This window comes from Molothrus aeneus, chromosome 3 (genome assembly GCF_037042795.1).
Source record: "Molothrus aeneus isolate 106 chromosome 3, BPBGC_Maene_1.0, whole genome shotgun sequence".
NCBI lineage: Eukaryota > Metazoa > Chordata > Aves > Passeriformes > Icteridae > Molothrus > Molothrus aeneus.
Window position 1 is genome coordinate 20,717,776 of NC_089648.1, and position 25,237 is coordinate 20,743,012.

The 25,237-nt window shown below is 39.4% G+C and overlaps 1 protein-coding gene across 1 annotated transcript in view; it reads right to left on the reverse strand.

Moving 5' to 3' along the window:
- The window catches only part of RPS6KC1 (ribosomal protein S6 kinase C1), an 85,064-nt gene that overhangs the window by 54,321 nt on the left and 5,506 nt on the right, over nt 1-25,237 (reverse strand). The window contains exons 3-7 of the mRNA XM_066546436.1: nt 21,627-21,747; nt 14,495-14,610; nt 12,448-12,541; nt 8,718-8,777; nt 7,567-7,929 (exon numbers count right to left, since the gene is read on the reverse strand). Coding sequence (XP_066402533.1) covers nt 7,567-7,929; nt 8,718-8,777; nt 12,448-12,541; nt 14,495-14,610; nt 21,627-21,747 — 754 coding nt within the window. The remainder of the gene's footprint in view (nt 1-7,566; nt 7,930-8,717; nt 8,778-12,447; nt 12,542-14,494; nt 14,611-21,626; nt 21,748-25,237) is intronic.

Consider the following 25,237-nt stretch of genomic DNA (forward strand, 5'->3'; position numbering starts at 1 on the left):
CCTATGAAGTTGCCAGTTCTGCATCCTGTAGAAAACCTATGGCTACACACCTGTCATGTAAATGTCTAGGTAAACATCTCTCTAGGAGAAAAAAAAATGTTGGCACATTTGCCAAAGTTAAGAGTACACAGAAGAATGATGTGGGTGAAATGTGTTTGAGTGACCAGTAAAGAAGGAGTCAGTAACACTGAAGATAAGAAATGTAACTTGCCAGAAATATTAACCAACAAACATCTGCTTCTAGATAAACTCTCATGTTAAATCCAGAAGGTGGTGGTAGCTTTTCATGTACCTGGGAAAAATATAATGAATGGTCACAGCGCCCAGCATTTCAGGGAGGAAAGTCTTAACTTCCCATCTATGTGCTAATACTTATAGTCTTAACTGTAGGGTATTTCACCCAAATAAGACTTAATATGACAAATATTCTTGAATGTTCTTCTGCAGAACTACACTATAAGTGTTTCAAGATAGAAGAACAAGCAGTGACATTCTAGCACAGAGGAGGGAACAAAATGGTGACAGCAGCAGCAAGTCCTCCAACACAAGCACCATTGGAACAGGGGAAGAACACTGACAGTCAGAGGAAGGAACCATGTTATACAGGCCACCACCACGAGAGAGAGGAAATTTCCAACTTCTCTGCACTTCTTGACTAAAAGGCCGAGTTCAAATTAGAATTAGCATCCACAAACATCCCTTGCTTCAGAGCAGAGGGAATCCAGGCACAGAGACACCTACCCCTTCAAGTAAGAACAGTATACTGCAGGGGGAAAAAAAGAAAAAGGCAGATTAAAAAAATGCAATTATGAGATTCATAAATCCTGACAATCTAATAGTACTCATATTTATGTATTAAATGCAATTCATATGTACTTTTATATACTCCTATGGGAAATGGTATTTTCCCCAAGCACTCACAAGAATCTCTAAAACAGACAAGCCAGCAGCAGGCCTTGAAGAGATCAAACCCATACTAGTCCTAGACAGTGCTGAAGCTAAGGAGGCTATTTTAAGATACTGGAAGAGTTAAGAGGAAAAGAGGACAGGAAAAGAGAAGAAAAGAGAGAAGCTGTATATGCAAGAACTGTTTGGGAGAGAATCAGAGCACTGATAATCATGCAGCATCATGCCCTTAAACCTATCTATGCAATTTTTCTATTCCAGTAATTTGCCTCAATTCACCTACAGTGCCTAAGGCATTGAATTCTGCAGCCAGAAACTTCAAATTTCTCACCTGCGGACAGCAGCGGCACTGTACCCTAATCAGTCTGCCCTGTCTACCCTGCATGCTGCAAGAACTGTGGCAGCCCTACTGGGTCTTCTGATGGGAGGCAGAAACCCCACACAGCTACAGTCAAAAAAAGGTTCCTGCACTTTGCAGCTAAGTATTGTGGCTAACAACAGCTGAGATAAAAGGCAGTGCAGGCTGGAAGAGATGTCTGTCAAAGAGGCCAGGCACAGGCAGCAGCCTGGCAAGGAACTGCTATGAGGAAAGACTCAAATCTTGGAAAGGTCAGAACAGCACCAAGTCAATGGAGCTAGCTGTGTCCCAAGAGGGAAGGAAAATGAGATTTCTAAGGCTCACCTGGTCACGTATTTATTAATTCTTTAACAGTGAATTAATGTTCACTGCTAAGTAACCACATTCAGAGTCATCTCTGCATCACACCCTACACACTGGCTTGCAGGTATTGCTACAATTCACTTTTACATGTATTGCAAGGCCCTAAGCTCTGCAGCATGTACTAAACCTCATACCTTTATCAGCCTCCTGGTGGAGAGAAGTCCTGCAGTTTAAATGGAACTCTGCCTTAAGTGTTCCTTTACATAGCCAAATCTGGCTGCATTTATACAGTAACCAGTTTCTGGCATTAACTACATTCATTAACCATACTTTACTGGCACATGCTGCATTTTACTGCTTTGCCACAATGAGGTGTCTAAACCCAGCACCTCCACATAGGGAATGACATCACTCAGGGTAGTCCATCCAGTACCTACTGCACAGTGAAGGATCTACAGCACTGATGTGCTCTGAAGCTCTGTGTGGTCTGCAATGGGCTTGGAGACAACACATTCCCATTATGAACAGTTCATAGTCCATACTAGCATGTGTTTCAGCATCACTGGTAGCATGGTGAGATGTGACTTTTTTTTCTGTTAACCATCCACAGTATTTCCAAGATCCATTCTTAATCCAGCTGCTTATCAACAGATAAGTCCTGTCACACACTTTTCTTCTGAAGCAGCAGCTGTAATTTCAAGGTTGTATGAAGCACTAGAAGGGAAGGGAGCACTTTGTAGCATTGTTCGGAAAGCTCAGCCCAAACAGTTCTACAAGCAAACAGGTTGAGTGATAACACACCATAGGAACACAGAAGCCTAAGGTCAGGGCAGGGGGAATGACACTTGCATTGGTCATCCCATCACCAACCTTCCCTGTGGAGTTCAGCACAACTCTGAGGGTTTCCCTGCAGACATCAGCTCACACCCCAATCCACCTTCTCAGAACACAGGTCTGTTGTTTCCTTAGAGACAGTGCCACAACCAGACACATCTGCTGGATAGCTCAGAAACTGTTAACATCAATGAGGAACACTACTCGGAGGCCTTCACGAGTGAAAGGAATTTAAAATAGCTACTATGTGGTAACAGAAGTTGTCTTCACAAGTGCCATTCAACAAACAAGCAAAAGGAAGCCAGAAATGCGCTGGTGGAATGCCATGGCTGTTTCCCTTTTCATAAAGTACTGTCTTCTTGGCATTCTGTCAAGCATGCTCCTGTTTGCATCCCTGGCTCCATCACAAGTTCAAATCATAGCCCATCATAATCCCAGTAATTAGACACAAGTTGGTTTGTTTTCAGTATATCCAAAAATATCGTCTAGTTGTCCAAAGTATTCCCAGCATTTCATTGTATATGCATTTCTGGGTTAAAAGTCAAAGTCATTTTAGCAAGGTTCCAGTAATTTGTGTAATTTTTGTTCCAGCTCTGTTTACTGGATAAACATTAAAATAGCACAGAGTAGTGCAAAACTGACATTCACAGCCTGCTTTCAAAGACACCCGCAGCTTAGTCAGAACTTGTGGATCCCTAACACAAAACAGAGGTACCTGGAAAACAGCTTGTGGCTGCTGACACTCCAGAGGCATCACATACTTCATGCAACAAGGTTCATGCTGCCTAAACTAAATCAATGTTCATTCTGCCCAGCCACAGCTGCTACACATGTGAAAATAAACATCCCAAAACTCCGATGGAGTAAATGGGTCGTCTCCCTTCAGATGTTAATGTGCAACATGGACAGACCAGCAATGAACACATTTGGTTTCTAAAACACATGGAAGAGATCTTGTACTTTTCTACATGAATTAGGCTGGCCAGGTTGTGCAGCATTCTTGCTTCTTCACATGCCTGAAGTTCTTGAAACACAGCAATAAGCAGCAGTGTTAACTCTGTTCATCACACACCTCAGACTGCCCAGAACCATAATGGATATAACTAAAGAAAGGCTGCTGTTGTAAAAAGAGGAGCAGGACTCCCCTTCTTTATTACAAAAAAAACTCTCCATAATTTCAGCCTCGTGATCTGCTTCTTCCTAACATAAACTATGCCCTATACCAAAGTCAGGGAATGCACTACTTTGCATAAAACAGAGTTAACTTCCAGCTAGAAGTCGGTGGCTTGCTATTGATTAGTGCATTTTTTTCCATCTCTAGGCCTGAAGCAATGCACTGACCTCAAAGTGCTCTGACATGCTAACAAAACAAAGGAACAGCTATAATTGTGAGCCAAAGTTTCTATCAGTTAGCATACTCAGTATGCTTAAAAAGGCACAAAACCTTGAATTCTAGAAGGTTTCAGCTCCTAGAGAATTGTTCAACCATCCTACACAACCTGTCTTCCAAAAGCTTCCAAACCCTGCATGCAGCAACGCCCAGAAAAGACAGAGGAGCAGCAGCATTGGTACATATTCAGAAGGAAAAGGAAATTATGGCAGCTACTCCCTGTCACTGCAAGCAAGGCAGCTCTGCTATACACGAAATAGGAAGGCGCAAAAGGTTCCAGGGCTACACTGCCAGTCCAAGATTTCATTCTTCCCACTGACAACTGGTTAATACTAAAGATGAGTATGGAGCAGAAGTGGGCCAGACATGTATAAGGAGCAGATGCCCAGAGTCCAAGGTATACACCAGTCTCTGAGCACGCAGGCTTTCCCCAAGGGACACAAATTGGGTCTCCTGGCAGGACTATAAACAGGACATGATAGGATTTAGTACTAAACTCTGGAAGAGACTAGCAAAAGAAAATACATGTGCACCTTGCCCAGAATAATTAACACCACTGTACTGAGAGCATGTGCACAGAGCAGAAAACAAAGTCAAGATGGCCATTTCTCAAATATACAACACCTGCCTTGCCCAACACTGGTGCCAGCAGCTCAGAGAGCTGGAAAATCATCAGGAATATAACAGGCTCAAGTGTGCTCAACTGCCTGTAGGGAAGCCACCTACCTCAAGCTAACCAGCATAGGTCTATAAACCTGCAGCACTGAACTTTCCCGCGCATGGTTTTGTCGAGCAGATCTTGTGCTGAGCCTAAAGGAGCGACTGGTGCCGGACACAGCCTCACGCCCCAGACCCAGCGAAGCAGCTCACAGAGGCGCTGCACCTGAGCGAGTGCTCTGCCTCAAAAGCCAAGCTGGAAGCACAGAGGATGGGCGGCATTCCTTCCCCCATCTCCGTGCGCTGCTACAACCGCCCGATTCCAAGTCTCGGGTGGCAATTTCTATTTCCTTGCCGCCACCTCGTGGCCAAGGTCTGTATTCCCGTGTCCCTGCATTTTCCAGGGAAAAAGCCACCTGCAGAGGCTGTACACAGAGACAACGGCACTGCACAGGTGGGTAAGGCTCGATGAACACTGTGTTTCACTCTCAGCTGTTACAAAGTCTTATTTACACTGAAGAGGTGCAAAAGAATCGGTGGCAGACGACCAGAAGCGTTTTGTAATAATTGCACCATCCTTATCTTTGAAAGGAGTATGTTATTATCCATGTGAAATACATAACTAGGGGTGTTTAAATAACAAGTGATTAGGTAGAAGAATTGTGGGTTTTTACTGCAATATACATTAGATGTTCACATATTTATGCTAAACACACTGCCTTCACAAAGCAGCTAGATTAGAAAGTTTTGTTTGGGTTTTTTTTTGTTGTTGTTTGTTTGTTTTTACTGTCCTCATAGATCAGGAGATGGCACATTTTTAAGAAGACATTTGGACCAGCCCTGCCATCATGAAGAGGGCAACAGTGTCTCTCCCCCAGCTTTCATAGGCTTCAAGGAGAATGGGACAAAATGAGCTGGATCTACCCAAATCTAGTGTGAATGTCCAAAAGAGAAGGAATATTCCTTCACAGCCATGCAGGGTAACACAGAGAAATGAAAAAACAGCTGGCTACTAGGAACCACCCTGTGTACAATTATCCCAAGGGATAAGATGCCACCTAAAATGCAACTCATTCCCATTAATCTCTCTTGTGTGCAATACAGATACAATGTCAGGGACTGCAAAGAAAAAGGTGCTGGTGTTGGTTACATGTTTCTTCATCCATCAGGAATGCTGACACACACCACAAATTTATTAATAACTCCCACTGCACTGAGTGACATCAAGAAAATCAGGCAGAATATCACAATTTTCTAAAATTCCTTGAATTTCTTCCTAGCCTGAAAAGCAGGGATAAGTGGGTGATAGAAAAGGATTAACAGTTTTCTGAGGCAGCTGGAAGAGTGGCTAGACAACAGCAAAGAAGAAAAAAATCCTTGGAGGAAATTTTGGTACATATAAAGAAGAAATTCAGCCTACTCTGGTTGAACAAGTCCATATGCATGAGTTGAGCAAGTCACCTATATGCAAAAAAGTCTTTCACAACTTTAAAGCAAACATATTACCCTAAGGATTACCATGAATTCAAAGCAAACATGTTTAACCACTGCCACAATTCAAGTATACACGGTAATTACCACAGCAAAACTGATGGGTAATAGACTGACTTGTTTTCATGCCCTAACGGTTTGAAACTGTTTAATAAAGAAAGCTTTTGAAGTTGAAGTTTGAACTGTCAGTTCAAAACAGCATCATGGCAGCCTTGCATCATGGCTGGCAGACAGAAGTGTTTATGACAAAATCGGATATCCTTCAGAAGATCACAACTGAAAGGCCCACAGGTCTATGAAAAAGTGTACTTGCAAAGAAAGACTAGCTGGGCTCTCCAAAAGAAGACTGCCGGCATATTCAACACTAAGAATGAAAAACATTTTGACAACACAGGCAAGGAAAGGAAGGATGCTATTGAAAAGCCACAACAAGCAGCAAAGCAGCAACCCTACTGACATCACTGAGACTTGAAAAGAGGTGGATTTACTTTTGCCAAAAAGTATAAGACACTTTAAGCAAAGGCTATGCACATATCTTGGCTCACACCTCTAGTTCCCATCAGTAACCTACCCATTATTTTTTGCCAGGCCCTATTAAATCAGCTCAGCAGGTAATTTCCATTGCTAGAACTGTTCAGAAGGTCTGGACCACTGCTGTGCATCCCACTGGGATGCAGCAAAGGCTTCTTGCTTGTGTGTGTTTGGTACATTCATGTCTAAGTCCAGATCTGGAGCAGCAGAATGCACCTGTGCTGTACGCTGTCAAACAAAGGCACAATTCTAATCTCACTCATTTGATCTGTGTGGGACAGAAGCACAATACACAGACCCTGAATTCACTCCAGGAAAGAACAAATCTTTCCCTGTACTTTATAGTTTTAAGCCACTGTTGGACAAAACACAGATTACATGAGGTTATACTTGAGATTCTCAAGAGAGAGAAAGGAAAAAATTTTCTTCCTTACTGATAAAGTGCAAGGAGGCAGAAATTTGTATGTCGTTGCAACCAGTCTATTAACACCTTTTGCAGACATATATTGACAGACCAAAGTCTTTTGAAAAGGTAAAAAAAACCCTGTTCTCCTCTAGCAATACAAACATATAAGTTTCTATGCATCCTTTAGCTAGAAAAGGAGAACAGTTTAATGAAAGAAGCAAGAGGCTGTGAGACAAGAGCAATTCTAATCCTTTTGTGATTGGGAAGTTAACCTGAGTCTGCCTCTTCCCAAGCGTAAAATGGGGATAATTAATCCTCACTTAACCATGTAAATTAAATAATGTTTCAACAGTGCTGCAAGTGCCACATATTAATTAATGGCTAGGCAATAAAAAGGAAAGAGGCAAAAGTGGAGCACTTTGCTACTTACCTGCAAGTTGAAGGTTGTGCTGCAATTCTAACAGAGGAGATAGTGGGCACTTGGAAGATGAGACCCTAAATTATCATTCTGTCTTAGAGAGAAAAGTTTCTCTCTCTCTCACATGCACATAGCTATCAAGTACATGAAAGCCAAGCACATGTAACTCTGCATTTCAGATCACTTCTCTACAATGCAGTAAGCTGCTGTTAGCCATGGAAATGTCATAAACATAACCAAGGAGAAGACAAACATCATGACAAGATCCATACCTTGAACACCTTCCAGAAGCAGATCAACCCCCTTCCTATAAAAGCTTAAGGCAGTTTCATAATCTTCCTCTTCCTCCTTCTTCAAGGCCAGTTTTATTAACTCGCCTGCTTTCTCCAAGTAATCTTGTTTGCCTGGCTTGGATTTTAAGCTTCCAGTAAATAAACCATGGCTTTCCTTTTCTCCTTCAGGTTTGCTCCACTCCTGCTCAGATGCCAGCGTGCTTTGGACTGGGGGCTCAGAAGTAACACAAAGGCCAGCAGCTCTACTGGGAGAACTTTGGTTGGATGCCATTCCATCATCCACCTCGGCGAGAGAATCTACATCGACTGTCAGAGAGATCAGGTCACTGTCACTGGAGAAGCCTGGAAGTCAGAAAGGCATCCATTACTCTGGATTGCTCATATATCTTAGAAGCCTTCAAAATTCCTTAGCCCATTCAAAGATTTAGCTCTTTTCACTTATGCAGTTTCCTCAGAATACCCACAGAAACTCCCTGATTGCAATGCTGCCTCTAAAAAAAATTTTTGTACCTATAGAAACATATTTTTAAAAATTAATGACAAACTCTGCAAAACAACCATTCTTCATTTCAGTACTGGGAATTAAGAGACCAACATCTAACACCCAACTTAAACTTCCAAAGCAGCTTACCATTGGGCTCCAGGAAATTACAAAACTAAACCTGTGTGACAGGAGCCAAATTACTGTTGCAAGAAATCCCAACATACTGTTTATAATCAGCAAGATGAAGTATCCTCAAAACAGTAAATTAGGAGTTTGAATTTACACAGTTACTGTCAGCTTATGCATCATGCAGTACTCAGATCACATGTAATACATATAATCTTCCTTCATTGCTAACACATGGTAAAATAAATTACTTAGCACCTCTTTCATCACTCAGATCTGAGCTAACACATTTTATTTTACATTTGCCGTAAGTCACTACACCCATACTGCAAACTGACCTTCAGTATCTAAACCACAGGTACTTTTCATGGTTATTTGGGAATAAATGGCAACAAAGCTATTTTACATATATACCATTTCATTCTGTAAGGATTATCATCCATAAAAGGCATTCATTCAATTAGGGTTTTCTGATGATTTAATTCCCACAAATGTAATGGAGACAACTTCCAGATCTCACCTCCACATTCCGATTGGCTCGTAAGTGTCACATCATCAAGCCCACTTAAATCCTTTCGAACTGAAAAGAAGGACAAAAATGTTTCTGACACCCATATGTACAACAGATTACTTTTGCCATCAGAATGAAAATACATGACCCTCCTATAAGTAAAAGTATATAATATGAAACTGCTCTTTCACTGGCTATCAGAGATACCCATTTGTTAACACACCATTAAAAATAGGTATTAGGTTTGCCATTTCTCACTGCTTCCAAGATTCAAAAAACAAAACACAGGTCCTTGCTTGGATAGGGGATTATTCGAACCTCACACTCCACCTCATTTCACCAACAGCAAGACCATAGTCCCTATCTCTCTCTGCTCTGACAATTTACAGCTAAGGAGATGTAAAACAGGAAAGTTTTCAAGCTGGGACCTACACACAAGGGAAAAAAAAAAAAAAAGCCAGCTTTCAGTCTCAAAAACGTCATTCCAGAATAGTACTCTGCATGAGACATATGGAGCAAGCCACAAATTTGGCAGTGCCACCTGGATATCAAGTAGCAGTTTGTTTTATCACCTTGGCACATGTACCCACAGAGGCAATAAAACAGGCAACAAGGTCAAGACATTTAGCTGTTTGCATGCACAGAGAAAGTAAATTCTGAGCTAAAACCTGCTGTCTGCTTTCTCCTATATTATTGTCAGAGTGATGAGTTTAACCACGTTTCCAAGTAACATATTCTGACTTATTTTCAAAAAGTATATAGCAGCAGCTAGAAGCTGACTCAAAGGCAACTAACTCCACCTTTCTTTTACATTTTGCAGCTGTAAAGTTACAGGAGTTTACAATTCATGGAAGAGGAGTAAGAAGGCACTGTAGAAATACTGCTTTTCCAAAAGCCAGCAGTTCCTTAACATGAGCGAGAGGAAAAAGACATGAAGGACAACAAATTACCAGCTACTCTTTGTCTGAAAAGCAAGGGACAGTGATACTTATGACACTATACTATACTACTTGAGAGGAAGGGACAGGGTGCAGAGGAGACAATGTTCCTGATCTTCTCATGGAAGGGCCATAAAGGGAACTGTACAGGCAGAGAAGAAAACTGTGTAGCCCTCAGTCCTGCAAGAAAGAAGAAAAACAACAGAAAAGCTGGAAGAGGGCAGAGGATTCGTTAACTAGCATAATAATAATGGGCCATTCACCTGCTCAATTTAGGGGCAGCAATATCAAATTTGGGGGTGGAGAACTGAGCATTTATTAAACATCATTTAGAGGTACCAGGTGATGAAAGCAGATCTGATTGATGGAAGAAGAGTGCAGAAAGAAACCATGAATGGAAAAGCTGGGGGTTTTGGAAGGGTGCTCTGGCCACTCAGACGAGATGAATTAGAGCCCATCCACAGAGCAGATTTCACAGAGACTCAAGTTCCCCTCCCTACAGGCCAAACAAAACCACGTTTGCTCTTGTCTTGTAGCCAAGTGGACCAAAAGCTCTATGAACACAGCTAGCATGGCACAGAGCCTGAGCTAATAAACTTTTCTTTAGGTCAGGTTTAGAGCCCAGAGCTGGCACCACACAACTATAGTCATGGGGTTTCCAGTCAGCTTATGGGGTAGGAAACATCTCAAGCACACAAGATTATTTCTGGGAAGATAATGTGTACATGGTAAAACAGAAGGAGAGAGGAAAAAAGAGAATGAAAAAAAAATATATACTTCCTGATGAAGTTCTCAAAAGAATCTGGTAAGTTAATTAATATAGAAAGATTTATGATGAGCAAGTGGGACATCTGAACATCATTCAGTGTACACAGAGAAGACAAAATGACTGTTTATCAGGAATATAAGATGAGAATAATGATGCTGACATTGAACACAAATCTCTGTACTCGTCTGAAAAAGGTATCTGAAAAGTAAACACAGTTTCCAAAAACTGGTGGAAAGCCTGGGTAACCTGGCCTCTTGAAAAGCAGATTCCTACAAAAGCATGAACTGCCAAACTCCTTTTACAAGCAAGATAATTGTTGCTTATTTTGGTACAAAAACATTCCTACTACTGTCAATTTGCATCTTCCACCATTAATGTGAACACCTTCTGCAAAATGAACTTTGTCTGGAAAGAACAGATAAAAGTGAGAAAACACAACCCACCCTTAAAAGCAAACAGCAGCACCTGTTAAGGGATGGATTTGCTACTTCTACTAAGTACAACAGCTTGAAGAAGCAGTGCCCACGTGGAGGCCCTTGCATACCCACAGAAGGTGACAGAGTGAACCAGCCACAGTTAACTGCCATAACCAGACTGGGAAAAATCAGCTGCAGGCAGGAGGCTGTGAGGAGAGTCAGGGAGAGGACTCAGGGCCGAGTATTGCCACTGCCATCTAGAGGTTTTAAAGACAGACATTCCTTCTGTCCACAGCCTCCTGCCCACCAAAATCTGCTTTCAAACGTAAGACAATGTGAGCTGGAAGACACATAGGTTTTTAGAAAATGTAACTCCACAAAATTCACATTCAGCATGTTCAACTCCTGTGCTCATGGTTGTTCCAAGGATCCCGTAAAAGCCCTCCAGCCGATTCAGAAGGGTATCAAAGAATTTTTCTACTTTACAGCATTTTTTCTTTTCAGTATTTTATCTGACATAAAGGAAGTGGTTTTCTTCTGCTAAAAATGAGGCCCTTGTGAATAATGAATAGAAATGTTCACATTAAGCACTTTTAGAAGCAGTCTATTTTATAGGGCACAGTGTAAAGTGAGTGCATTGTCAGAATCTGAAATGTTAAATTTCACAGAAATCATTAAAACCCTTTAACACTAGTTAGTGCTATTTATCATAGCTCCCCTCTTCAACTAAACAATTACATATAAACACATATAGTTATATATAAACATATGTTTTATATATAAACATAAACCTATATGGTTTTATATATAAACAACAACTTCTATACTTTTCCCTTCACAGAACAAAATATTGTGGGGACATTAGTTCATTAACATCATAGAAGGTACTACAAAATAAAATGCAAAGCTCATTTCCTATGTAGAATATATTGTACGACTAAGAACAAAGTTATTGACACAGAGAGATCCTAGGGACAAGTCATACAACTTCAAGTGAAAAAAATTAACCAACCACTGTCAGAAGACAAAACCCATGTTTTGTTCTGCAAGGATTGCTTTATCAAAGCAAATTCTATGTCAGAATGATCAGATCCCCTCCTAAAGAAGCTTAACAAGTGTTTGTATAATAATGTGGATTTATACATGAGTGCTAAGCAATTCCAAAGGAAAACTTAAGAGTTGAAGAAGAATTTCATAGAAATCACAAGGACCAAGCATAACTCAGAAACACATAAATATCTAAAAGATTGCATGGTACACATAAATGCTTAACTGACTCAGCCTAGAGGCAGGCAAGAAGCTCCAGTACAGTATTTATTTGGGCTGACTGACCCTTCCTTACAACTCTACTATTATTTAGTGCAAGTGAACTGCCCCTAAAAGTGTCACTAAAATTACTCTACATGTGGTATCCAAGTCAGCATTACACCTTTAGAATGAAACTTCAGCTCTGCTGACCCAAATTTCTCTCTTGCCAATCCCAGCTCAGCATTTTTGCCATAACAAGCAAACACAAACTGGAGGCCAATGCTCCATGAAGAAATCTGTCACTTGCCATTTACGAGCTGCTTTAAAACAGATCATGCCATGAGGTTATGTGGGAAGAGAAAGCAAACCTTCAGAGCTGCAGTCAGACAGATTGTCAGTCAGAGAGTCAGACAGAGGCTCAACAGGACCAATCAACTCAGAGCCATCATGCACCTCTCCACCCTGAAAAAAAAAAAGAGGCAAAGGAATTACTCAGCTGCTGTGCTCTTTGGAAATTCTCATTGTATAGAAGTGATAGCCAAAATGATATTTCCTAATCAGTGAGTGCTCCATTACTTTAGAGTTAATGAATGAATTAAACCATATAAGCCTGCAAAATTTAACAAGGACTTACAGTTAAGCCATGTTTGGTTGCCACAGACTGACTAGGTATCTAAATATTTAGCCTACTGCAGGTTGAGAATTTTGAACCACACAGACCTGCACACCCAAGTCTAACAGAGAGAGAATAACAGTGCTCCTGATCTCTTGTGTCACATGTAGTCTGTGCCCTTCAGTGGTGCTCCCAAGCACAGGACTGTCTATCAGACTAATGTCCCACTCATGACCCACTATCTTGAGTTCAGTCATAGCTGAGACTTCACAAAGATACAAGGAGGACATTCCTCTCCAAGCCTGAAAGGAATCAAAGCTAAGAGAAGTAGCAATAGCATTAGAAACCACCTAAATATTTCAGTGCTTTCTTAAATTTCTGCTTCACATCATAGGTGCACACTTTCTATGCCACTTTAACCAAAAGTGCACCATTTTCAAAATCATATTACAAACAGGCATTGCTAATCTGTCTTGAACCAGCCCAGCACATTTTCACACAAGCCAGCTCATTCTTCTGGAGTTTATAGCACACAGATGAACAGAACACTCCCTTCAGATGTTTCTAAGAATTCATTGTCCAAGTCTCTCTCTCCACAGCCACAAAAATCTGAAAAGGAACAAACCACCCATGGGTAGAGCTAAAAGCACACAGGCTGAGCTGGTGACAGACCAAACCTAAGGCTCTCTTACAGGAAAGCATGACACAACATCAGCTAACAAATGAGCCTAAATTATTGCATTTGCATAACCCCCCTTGAAGACATAGTTTGTCCTAAAAAACACTGGTTTTCTAGTTTTATTCATTTCCCTGCAAAGCCAGAAAAGGTCCATTGGGAGACTAAAACTAACACTTTTATTAAGCAAAGGAAGGAAAGAGAGGTCTGAAAAACTACCCAAAACCACAGAAGTATTTCCAAAGAACTGAAAAAATGCAAATAAACCAAAAAGCAAAATAGTCTAAACTCGGTCTCCCAGTCATTTATTGACACCAAAGCTTAAAGAACATTATTTTAAGTATTTTAAAGAACACTGCAATAACTTCATCATGAAAACAAGTGAAGAATCTTAAGCTTTGATAAAATTTTGCTCTTGCATATAGATATCATTTAAATATACTAAACACATTAATATGCTTAAGTCTCATCTCAGCCAGATGAACATTTCCTTAATTCTAGAGAGTTACTATCACGGGTACATGTAAATTTATGCTTATGAGTTTGCAGTACATTAGGCTAAGCTACTGAAAATAAAGAGGTTTGAAGGAACTATTGAACAGAAACTGCTTCAGCTGTAATAAAGAGCAAGTCCATATCAATGTACTGTCCTAAAATTTGTTTTGGAGACTGGTTCTCACAGCACTGTACAAGCAGCAGGTTGGACTAGGTACACGCTGAATTTGTTGCTGTGGACCTAAGTCCACAAAGACCATAAGGAACCAGAGTAAACAGTCTTCACTCCTTTGGTTTGAAACTATAAACACCTACTGAAAATATAGGAACAGTGACAATATTTGTATTACTTCCCACTGGAATTTATCATCACAAGTTCTGCTCAGCATTCAATAAAAAAAAATTCAAATCTCTTCACCTGAAGTTCCTGTAAAACTTTCCACCTTGTAGAGGTGTGGCATGGGGTTTTTTTAAAGCCACATTTCCAGGGTGAGCGGAAAAGCCCCAGTCCCTTCACAAAGCATGTCAGAGCAGCTCACTGCCATTCCGTGGTTTATAAAGTAAAGCAGAATCAGCACTATACTTCAGTCATGTCAGTAAGAAGCAAATACTTCTGCAAATACCAACCAACCTTAAAAAACTCTTCCAGCTGTTTGCTGTTATAGAGAGCAGGGACGTTGGCAGAAAACTGCAAGAGATCTTCAGCACATTGCCTTCTTTCTTCAATCACAGTTTCATCAAATCGCCCTGGAACAGACACACAGATTGACAGCTTTAGAAATAACCACACATTTATTTTGCAATAACAACTACAATGAAAGAAAACAAGCGAGACAAAAGCAACCTTCTGGAGACAATGCCCTGAGTCTATGAAAGTCACTCCAACGCTTCAGGAGAACATAGCAAATCTTCAAACTTCCTATTCTCAATTGTCCCTAGAGTCCCGTCTTCTGCAATCCGCTCGGATGATGAAAGCTGGCAGCTACGACAAGAATCCTTCGCCCTCTCATCGTAAGAATATGTGAGGCAACACTCTTGATTAGCCAAGAGACACTAACGGATGTCCAGTGTTATCTGACAATAAATGATACATGCACAATTTGACAATATGCCAGTCAGTGTCAGCCTTGATTATGGCCCAAATCCTGTAAGGAGCTGAGCAATCTTCACGTATTCTCAAGAACAACGCACAATATGAGCGGGTAGTAAACAAAGTATTGCTAAAAGCCCCCAAACAGATCTTCAATTCCAAGGTGCCATTTATGGAGGAGACAAAGTGTAGGGGAGATGGTGAAGCCCTGCTACCAGACACTGAAGCTTTCCTCTGAAGTAACTCCATGCAGACAGGGTCTCATCTCCTTCTGGATTCAAGAGGTAAACAGAGCTGGAAGCAGCTCATTTACTAAAATGTATGATCATTCCTTTTTCTCTACTCAGCACCCAAAACATTCCAATTAGAAAAAACATACTTAAAAACAATCCCACAGTTCACCTGAAGAGATTTGCTTCTCAGGAGAAAACCCTTGGGTTGCTACCTTAAATTCACATCCTTCACAATTGCACGCAACTTATTTTAGCTTTTTATATCAACATCACTTTGTTGTTGAAACAGTTACAAGTTTACAAAAGAAAAGGGGCAGAGGTTAACAGTAATAATTGGAGGAGAATAGAACAGATATTGCAACAGCTATACAGAGGGGGGGAAAAAAGGACTGGGAAGACAAGTTCAAGAAACAGTACTGCTATAACAGCATGACCAGAAAAATAAGAACCACCTGTGACAGCTCTGTGGCATTAACCTTTGAAGAGGACAAAAGAAACATTGAATACAAAAGCAAAATTCATTTATACTTAGAGCAAGCAAAAAAATAATCCCAGAAGAAAGTATCAAAGCAGGATTCTTTCCAGAAATTCTTCAAGTAAATAGCTCCTGCCCATGCGGTATCAGAAAAAAGAAAATAAAACTAAAAAGACACACATACTCACAAGATCACAAACAAAGCTTTTAGAGCTTATTTTTCCCATGAAAGAAAAGAAAAGACATCATTGGGCTAATTTTCAGCTGGACTGGTTCCGTGCCTTGCCCACCCTGCCGTTTCAGTTGTACAAACAGGAGCAGCTGCACAAAAGAGTGAGCAACAAGCAAGCAGAAAGAAGGCAAAAGCAATGCTACCACCGTGAGTGGGAACATTGAAATCAGGCCCTATTAAACTGCTCACCAAACTTCCTAAGTCTTCAGAGCAACACTGGGGGTGCATTAGGGCTCTTGGCTCATTACATGCAAAATTGGACGTCATGGAAAGAAAACAACTTCCCTCAGCAAAGCACAGCAGCATGGGCCAGCTAAATGAATCTACAAATTCACACAAACGCTGTTACAATGCAGTAGAAAATCAATGGTGAAGAAGTAAACACCTAACAATACCAGAAACAGAAAACTTCTGCAAGAAAAAAATTCTGTAAGATATTTTTCCTTGTTTCTCACTAATCTCTCCCTTTCATTTAATCAAGCTCAATAAAAACGAATTTTGCTTATTTACATCTTCTCAGTATCTCCACTGGGCACCAGATAGGGCACATCAGGACCAGCAGGCTGGCCAGTGTGCATTCACTGATTGCCAGGCAGCTGCAAACCTCACAGGTATGGGCTGAGCCTGCCTGGCCCTCAGCAGCACCAAAACACATGCTCTCTTCTTACTCAGGTGCCATTTCACAGACTTTGCAGAAGTATAACTACATTTGCAACCACCTTCACTCTCAAATTTAGCTGGTATTAGCCACATCAGTAAGGGGTTCGACTTTTTAAAGGCACAATTACACAAGCCTTAGTTCCTTAGGACACTGAGCTAAAAAAATAGAAATAGATGTTAGAACAGAGCTGTTGAAACATTAGTCACTGTCGCATTTTCCAGCCCATTAGCATCATGATAGCATCAGAAAAACTGCTTCTAGAACTAGAGGGCTTTAGGGGAAGGAAGAACATTATTCAGTACTGGTTCAGTTCACAGACCTCCCAGCATCTTGCTGGCAGTTTAATTCCCAGGCAGCCCTGCCCACCTCCTTCCTCCTTTTCCTTTTTTTGTACTTTCAAGCAATGTTGTATTGCTCAACACTTTCATTGTCACTCTTCTCAAGGAAATGCTCAAAGGTGCTTACGCAGCCAGCTGACTCTTCCAACATTTCTGTCAGGATGTCATTCTGCATCTGAATCAACATTATTTCTGCTAGTCTTTACAATTCTCAGACATACACACACTTCATTATAAGAATCACATCTTTCTGATATTTGTAAGAAGTGTCAACTACAACTTCAGCATATAACACAGTTCTTACTCCTCCAGCAAGGATCCATTCAATATTTCCTATTTACATAAAAACCAAATGTAAGTTCCTGTTAAAAGAATCCACAATTAATTTTGTGGAGCAGACCTGAACAACTAAACACCCAGCAAAGTGTGTGTTCATGTTTCAGTCAGCTTCTCACAAGACTTCCTACTGTACATGGCACCAAATTCATAAACACATTACCTCATTCAGTGTCTTCAAATACAAAGAGCAGCCTTATGTGAGCTTTATAACGAAAATCATCTTTCTGACTCACTGCTAGCAAGTTATCAGTATCTGGGGAGGTTTTGTTTCTTTTTTGGTGGGTTGGGGGGTGTAGTATTTTTTTTATACTAGAGTACATTTCTGCAATTGCTAGATACAATACATGCAGATTTACCTATATGTTGGTAAAATGCCATGTATGGTCAACATATGGAAATACTTCCAATGTCCAACAACAACAAAAAAGAAGTAGCTTGAAAGTACTGAAAAACATTATGTTAAGGATAGGATAGAACAGCATATAACTAGGATAGAACAGTAATTATGTCCCAGATAGAGGTATCATAATTTTAGCAACTGGATATGTTAGAACATTTTAGATTTCCACGATCAAGTTCACTGAGGTTTTTCTTATAAAACAAGTGGAAAATGTTCAAGTGAAGTACAGAGAAAGTCAGATGATTTCTTTCTCCCATCCAGAGCAATTTTTCTGCTTTGATACAAGCAGCTCTACTACAACAACATAAAAACACACACCCTTTGTAGCAAGTCTTTAGTTGCATGAAATATGGAAGCACAGCATGACACATTTGTTTTTAAATACATCTCAGTTCTCCACACCATCTCCTGAAACTCTGAATGCTGAACTGGAGATGCTCCTCAGCTTCAACAATTCTACTACAACAAAATTCAACTGTCAGAGCCAACAATGCCCATTTTGCAAACTGCACCCTCTGCAAACAACAGGTACATACATTATTTAAAGCACAGGCATCCAAAAAAAAACCAACAAAACAAAACAAAAAAAAAAAAAAAACCAAACAAACAAACAAAAAAAAAACCAAAAAACCCCCACCAAATACGGACCAAAAAAAAAGCCAAAAAACCCCCCACCAGTTGCCAACAATTCTACTCACAAGTTTAATTAGAAACTAGTCTAAAAGCTGCAACAATTGTAACATTGCCACAGGGAAGCAATACTACAGAAATGGTCCATCAAAGCAGCATGGAAACAAAAGATCCTGAGAGAGATGGACCTTGCAGGTCATCACTAACAGAATGAGACTGAAAACGAGTTTTTCAAAACCTTGTTATCTATGAAGATTGTATTTTTCCTCTAGTACAAAAAACCCCTTAGGATTTTTATTTTAAATTAAAATAAATCATATGGCAGTTACTGTGTGCAGAATTGCAATGGAAGGATACACAGTAAAATTTTGTATTGTAAATACAAAAATAATTCTTAAATTGGAGAGTCACATAGGGCTGTTCCTTTCAGTTATGTACCAATCATTTAAAATTTGTTTTTACATTACTCCAATTTTCTGTATTTTTCTATGTCTAAGCTTCATTTAAATGTAGGGGGGTTTGCTTTCATTTAGTTTTAATTTCAAAGAGCTTTTTAATAAATAACTGCATTGAATGTTTCTGTGTATTTCCTTCTCTCACAAAGTACATTTCAGTCACTTTTGTTTACTAAATACAATAGAAGAAGGATGTTTTTCAGAAGGGATTTCACTCAATTCTTCCCTTGCTTACAGAGCTAGTGTAAAAACAGCTAATTTGCATTTATAGCAATTTTAAATTATTTAAGACATTATTTAAGATACCTATACTCTCTTCCACCCTGATTTCGTTTTACCCCTCCCCTATTCTCCCCTATATGAATAGCTATCATATCTTCTACCTGAAGTTAAATTATGCCCTGCAAATACTAGCTTTGTAAATAATTTGTCCAATGAGAACTCTACTCTGTAAATCAGATTTAAAATAATCTCAGAATGAAACTAACACTATATGCTTTATTTAACAATTATTCCCCATGCTCTGACATAGCACCAAAACTTACCCCACTTCCAACTTCTTAAATAACCAAAAAAAAAATTACATGGAACTTGGATACAATTTGGCTGATGTGAAATACAATTTAAACCAGGAAATTCACCTAGCAGAGAGCCACAAAATCTGCATCAGAATTCAGCTTCATAGATGCAGGCCAACAAATGTGAAACATATTGGATGCTAAAACATACAATCTAAGCCACACAAAAAAAATTGGGAAAATAGCCTCTAGATGACTGCCCAACACTGCTAAAAAATGCCACACAAAGAAAACCTGCCAAAAGCAGCACTAGATATGCACAAAAAAACACCAAATACTGTCTGGGTGCTGAAACGTGCACAATACATCCAAACCATGCAAAAAACATGTATGGCAATAAACACAAAAACCAGACACAACACATGGAAACTGCAAATACACATAAAGCATGCCCTAGAGGTGTGGTAAAAAAATGCCAAACAAGCTCAACACTAAAAATGCTAAAAATATGGGGAAGGGAAAAATAAGGATGTGGTAGCAGAATGCAAAAGAAAAAAAAAGACAAATCCATGCTGAAGTGTGCTGTATGTTTAAAAAAACATATTCAAAACACATGGCAATGGAAAGCAACACTGCAGCAATGCCCAAAAAACAAAAGGCTTTTTTTTTAAAAGTTCAAGAAGCTTAGCAAAAAAGGAGCACATTGGAAATTCATGCCAAAAGACGCCAAACATACTGGACACCTGAAATACCACTGCAGTAATGCCAAACATACTGGGACAACACTGTAAGGACCAAAATCCACACCAAAAAACACACAGAAATCCCTGACCAGAAACAAGAGCATATGGCAGATGCATTTTAAAAAATGCCAAACATCCTGGACACTAAACCCCATGCAAGGTGCATAGAGAAGCCATGAACACAAATGAATGCTGATTAAAAAAACAAAACAAAGGAAAAAACCACCAAACTAAACCAACTTGTAAACATCATAAAAAAGATTTAATAAGCCCAAAATGCCTTAGGTTCTGAAAAGGATTTAATAAACCCAGAATACACCTCAGAAACAGAAAACCTCACCAAAAAGGATCTGGTGGTTGCACGCCAAAAAAAACACCAAACATGTTCAAAGATTAAAAACCATTAAAATGCCCAATGATAAATTGCACGTGGTAAATTCATGCTAAAAAGGCCCAGCAAATATACTGGATACACAGAAAGAATTCCACTGGCTAACTCATAAAAGAATACACTGAAAAATCATACCGTGTATGTATGCAAAAAGAATCCACTAAAGAAATCCTGGACAGAAATAACATCTTAGCCATGCCCTAGGGACCAAAACCACACCTAAAAACAGTCCACACTGGAAACCTTTAACCCCAAAAGCACATTAGAAACCAAAAAGCTCATGCAAAACCAAACCAAATGTGCATGACAGATGCAAGTAAACAAATGTCAAACATTTGTTGGACACTTTCAAAATACAGCTTTAAAATTCTTGGGAAAAAGGTTTCAAAAGCAGGTGGTAAATGTACACCAAAAGCAACAGTCAGCAACACTTTAGAAATGCCTCAGATACACTCACAGAGCATGCAGTATATGCATGCAAAAAAGATACCAAACATGCTGAACACACTAAAAAATTGTTGAAAAACACTTAAAAACACAGTGGATATTGTGTGATATATAAACATAGCTCCAGTTTGTGCTGAACATGAAGAACATACACTAAAAAAAGGCGATTTTATAAACACAACACTGCTAAAAATTGTGGTAGGTGGAATTCTGTACACTCACACCACTTCACTGGAAGTCCACCTATAGCTCATTGATAAGGACATACACATCAGGATGAAGTTAAGACCTACAAGAGCTAATTCCTTTTTGTCACTTGTTTCTCTGTCAGATTGTTTTGATGAAATATGTAAAACTGATCTCAACAGCCTAGCTAGATAAAACTGACAATTGCAATCACATTGCCACAATATTTCACAATATTTTTTTCTGTAACAACCATTCAATACTTTAATACAGCTCATCACTAAAAATCAGACAGCTCATACATAAAATGGTTTTTTTGCTGTTCAAGTGCTGTTCACAAAGCTAATATAGACTTTATCCTCCTGAAAACAGGGAAAGTATGTTGTAAAGATACAGAACATATACATCAATAAGTATCTCAGCTACTATGTCTAACGTAGAGGGGAGGACATAAACTCTTTTATATTACAAAAATAAATAAAAGCATCAAGTTATGATACCAGCACACATACAGGTCAAGTAGAAAAAGCACAAGGAAATTTTTCATCCAGCTACAAAACAAGATGTATTTATAGATATTGAGTTATCAAAGAATTTCAGCAGGTCAGGAAGAAATTATGCTTACCAAACACTATTGCTTTGGCAAAAGGTGGAAAGAGCTCTGTGTGTCTGCATAGGTTTTTATGAATTTGCCAAAGATCTTTGTGCAGTTTCTTAAAGTCACTGTATCTCTTCCAAACGATTATCTGAAGCAGAGAAACCAGAGAGAAGCATTAGTGAGGTTCATTGTTCATATTACATCACACCACAAATCCACTGGGTTAATCACATCAGACCACTAACTCCAGTAAATTTGTTTAACAAAAATATACAGTCTGAACTGCCAAGTGTAACAAGCATAAAAAAAGGTCATTATCTGTCCCCAACCCACACTGTGGCTAACAACACCTCAGTGCATAGAGAAAAACTGAGTAAAAGCTGAAAGGAGGGCAAAGGCAGCACTGCTTCAGTCATTCTGAGATCCAGACCTACACAGGGAGCCAGTAAGAGAGGAAAAAATGCTGAACAGGAGTGTTGTACTATCCAAAATTCAACAGCACACTGTGCCTGGTGCAGCTGCAGGTGTGGGGAAGAGACACAACAGCAAAAGAGAAAACCAGGGAAGAGAAATCCCAACACAAGCAAGGGATTTTTAGGGACAATACATTAAGCACCCAGGACTAGAAAACAGCTCCTAAATTGTGTATGCAAAGTGTGGATCAGATGTAAATGCTAGCCTCCATCTTAAATGTTTTTTTGTAATAACACACCAAAAAAAAACTATGTTCCTTTTGTAATCTAGACAAAAACTCCATCTTAGGAATATAAAGATGTCATTCCCTTTCCAGAAAGTACTCATCTCTCAGTCAGGTATCTACTTTATCCTTCTTCCATCCCATTCTTTCTATTCAAGAAAGGAGGAGAAGTCCAGTAGGAAAATCAAACCAATGAAAGAATTAAACAATAACACTAACACTTGACTGCTACTGGATTTGTTATCAGGATGAAAAGATATTAACACAGATTTTTTTTTTTTTATATCCTGACCTCCTTTTTGTTCAGATTCCCTAAGCCATCACAATAAACCTCAACACTAATGTAAAGTGATTAAAGTAGAACAGAAGGGAAAAAACCAAGGAGAGTACATGCATTCTGCAGTTGATTCCATAGTTGCACCAGTCAAATGTCTTAATTAACTTAATACAACTAACCACAACTTTAAATATTCCCCATATTTATGAATGATTTAGAAGGTTGCCCTGTCATGAACAATCATAATTGAAAAAGTTTATATTTTTTTTCAAGCAAACCAGATTTAGAGCTAAGCAAAAGGTTTCGATTTAGAGCATTTCTGTATTGTTGTTTTTGGGTTTTTTTTTAATACTGCAGTCAGAGGCCTTCTAAGTTTCAGCAGATGCAAGTCCTACCTCCAGAACAATGTAGATATAAGGTAAGAGGATTCTCAACAGTGGACATGCAAAGCTTTAGTGTGGCAACACATTATCCACCTTATAAATTTAGCTATACTGGAACCAGCAGTCCTGATTCTGACTCCCTTATTGGCACATTTTCATTACTTAATTACAGCTGGTACTCCTCACACACAAGTGAGGAATCTCAAGAAGGCAAACTAGTCATTTTGCTATCAGAAATAATAATTTTTCAATGCTATACTTTTATCTAATCCAATAACCAGAGAGTGCATGATTCGCACTTCTTGAGCAGTGTGCATCCAGAACACAAAATTGCTTAAGATGGTGAATTCTTTAAACATTGAGTTACTGTATCATCAGTACTTGGAAACAACATGAAAAGCTGCCAAAAAATACGAGCATGAGATTTCATTCCACTAAAAAAGCATTATTTTTCACTGCTACAAGTGATCACTCAACAGTCAAGAGGAAAAATAAATGTCTCTAAGTAACTTGCATAGCAAAAGCAGTCAAGGTTATCCTAAAACCTTCCAGAAGCTCATGGAAAACATGCCTTTGCATGCATGTGGCCCAGCAAAGTTAGCAAAGTTCTAACATCCTCATTAGAAATTAGAGTTGAGGAAGGACACATTGTACTTTGAGGCCCAATGAAGCACAGCAAGTATATCATAAAACATATGTTAGACTTGTAATGCAATAGGGTGCTTGTCATGGCGAGAGCCAGTAGATCTCTATTAACTCATGCAACTCATCTGTTCCACAATGAATAAGCCTTTCTCCTAAATGAAAAGGAAAAAAACCACCATAGGACTACCCTAGATGCAATTGCCTTACACACCACATTGCTACCATCAGGAAGCAAGGACATTAAAGTTAGGTCCAGTGGCCTTTCTGTATCTGCTATCCCCACACAAAACTTCACATTGATTGATCTATTTCATCCTTTCTAGAGGAAAGCCCTTACAAGGTTCTCTTCCTTCCTGCCCCAACAACAACAGCCAGGATTACACTGAGCTCTAACTGGCTGCAGTAGTAAAGATTTGTATCCCAAAGAGCAGCCAAAAGATGTGACAGAAAACTGGCAAGTGGAGTTGAGGTCACAGCACTCAGCCTTACGAGCAGCTGTACATATGAAGAATGCATTCACATCACAGCAGTGGCATTAAGGACACCTGGAGGAGGAGGCAGGCACAGCTCACTGGTCCTACATGGACATGGGAAGCAGGTTGCATGAGACATATCCTTAAAGCCATGAGGTGGTCTTGTGCACAAAATTTCCCATTTAATTCCTCATTGAGCATTCTGGAAAACTGAGGTAAATTTATTTTCAGTGGGAGCAGGTTAAGGGCATATTCTTTTTCTTCCAAAGGCTGCCCACAGTTCTTTTTTTTACTGTAAGAGACCATGTAACAGAAAAGCTCTCAACATATGAGGGTTTCTGACTACAATTCCCCCTTATGTCAACTAGCATTTAGGATATTCCTTGCAATAACCAACTATTTTCAGATAATGCTTATAACATATTCACCCTGCATCTAACATGCTATCACATGCAGAATAATTAATAAGGTACAATGCAGGGTGGAAAAGGACAACTATTAAGAAGTTCATCTCATATTTATGTCCTCTTATTGTCGAGAGCATGTGAAACTCTGCATGGGTAACCTATAGCCACAAATCAAAGCAACAACTAAAAGATATGGTTTTGCTATTGTGTCAAAACTACTTAACACATATTCATGCAATACTCTAGCTGAAAGACACTTACAATATATTTTTCTGATGAATGGACTCATCAACAGCTCTTATAAAGTGCTTTTCCTCACAAATGAAGATTAAGGTAATGGCAGAATGTGCTCATGGATAGGTTCAATTCAGGAGTCTCCCTGGAAAAGGTGAACATCAAGCTACAAACTACAGTAATGCAGTTCTAAACTAGATCCATGATCATCTCTGATTCTGATAGGTTATTTTAATCTCCTAGAGATTTAAAAAAATACAAAAAGTACCAATGCTCATGCTTGCCTGATTCTCAAGATTTCAAAGAAAGATGCAGTAAAGGGGTGTTAGATGTATTAGCCAATTCAATGATGCAATGAATTCAATCATGAGCTCATCTTTCATCAGCTATGTAGGTTCTCCTCAGTTGTAGTAAGAGACTGCACCAGAAACTGAACATATGCATGTGTTACACAATGTCTGAAAAACCATAAGGTTGTGCTTTTGAGGGAAGATTTTGCAGGTACATAGTATAATAGTAACC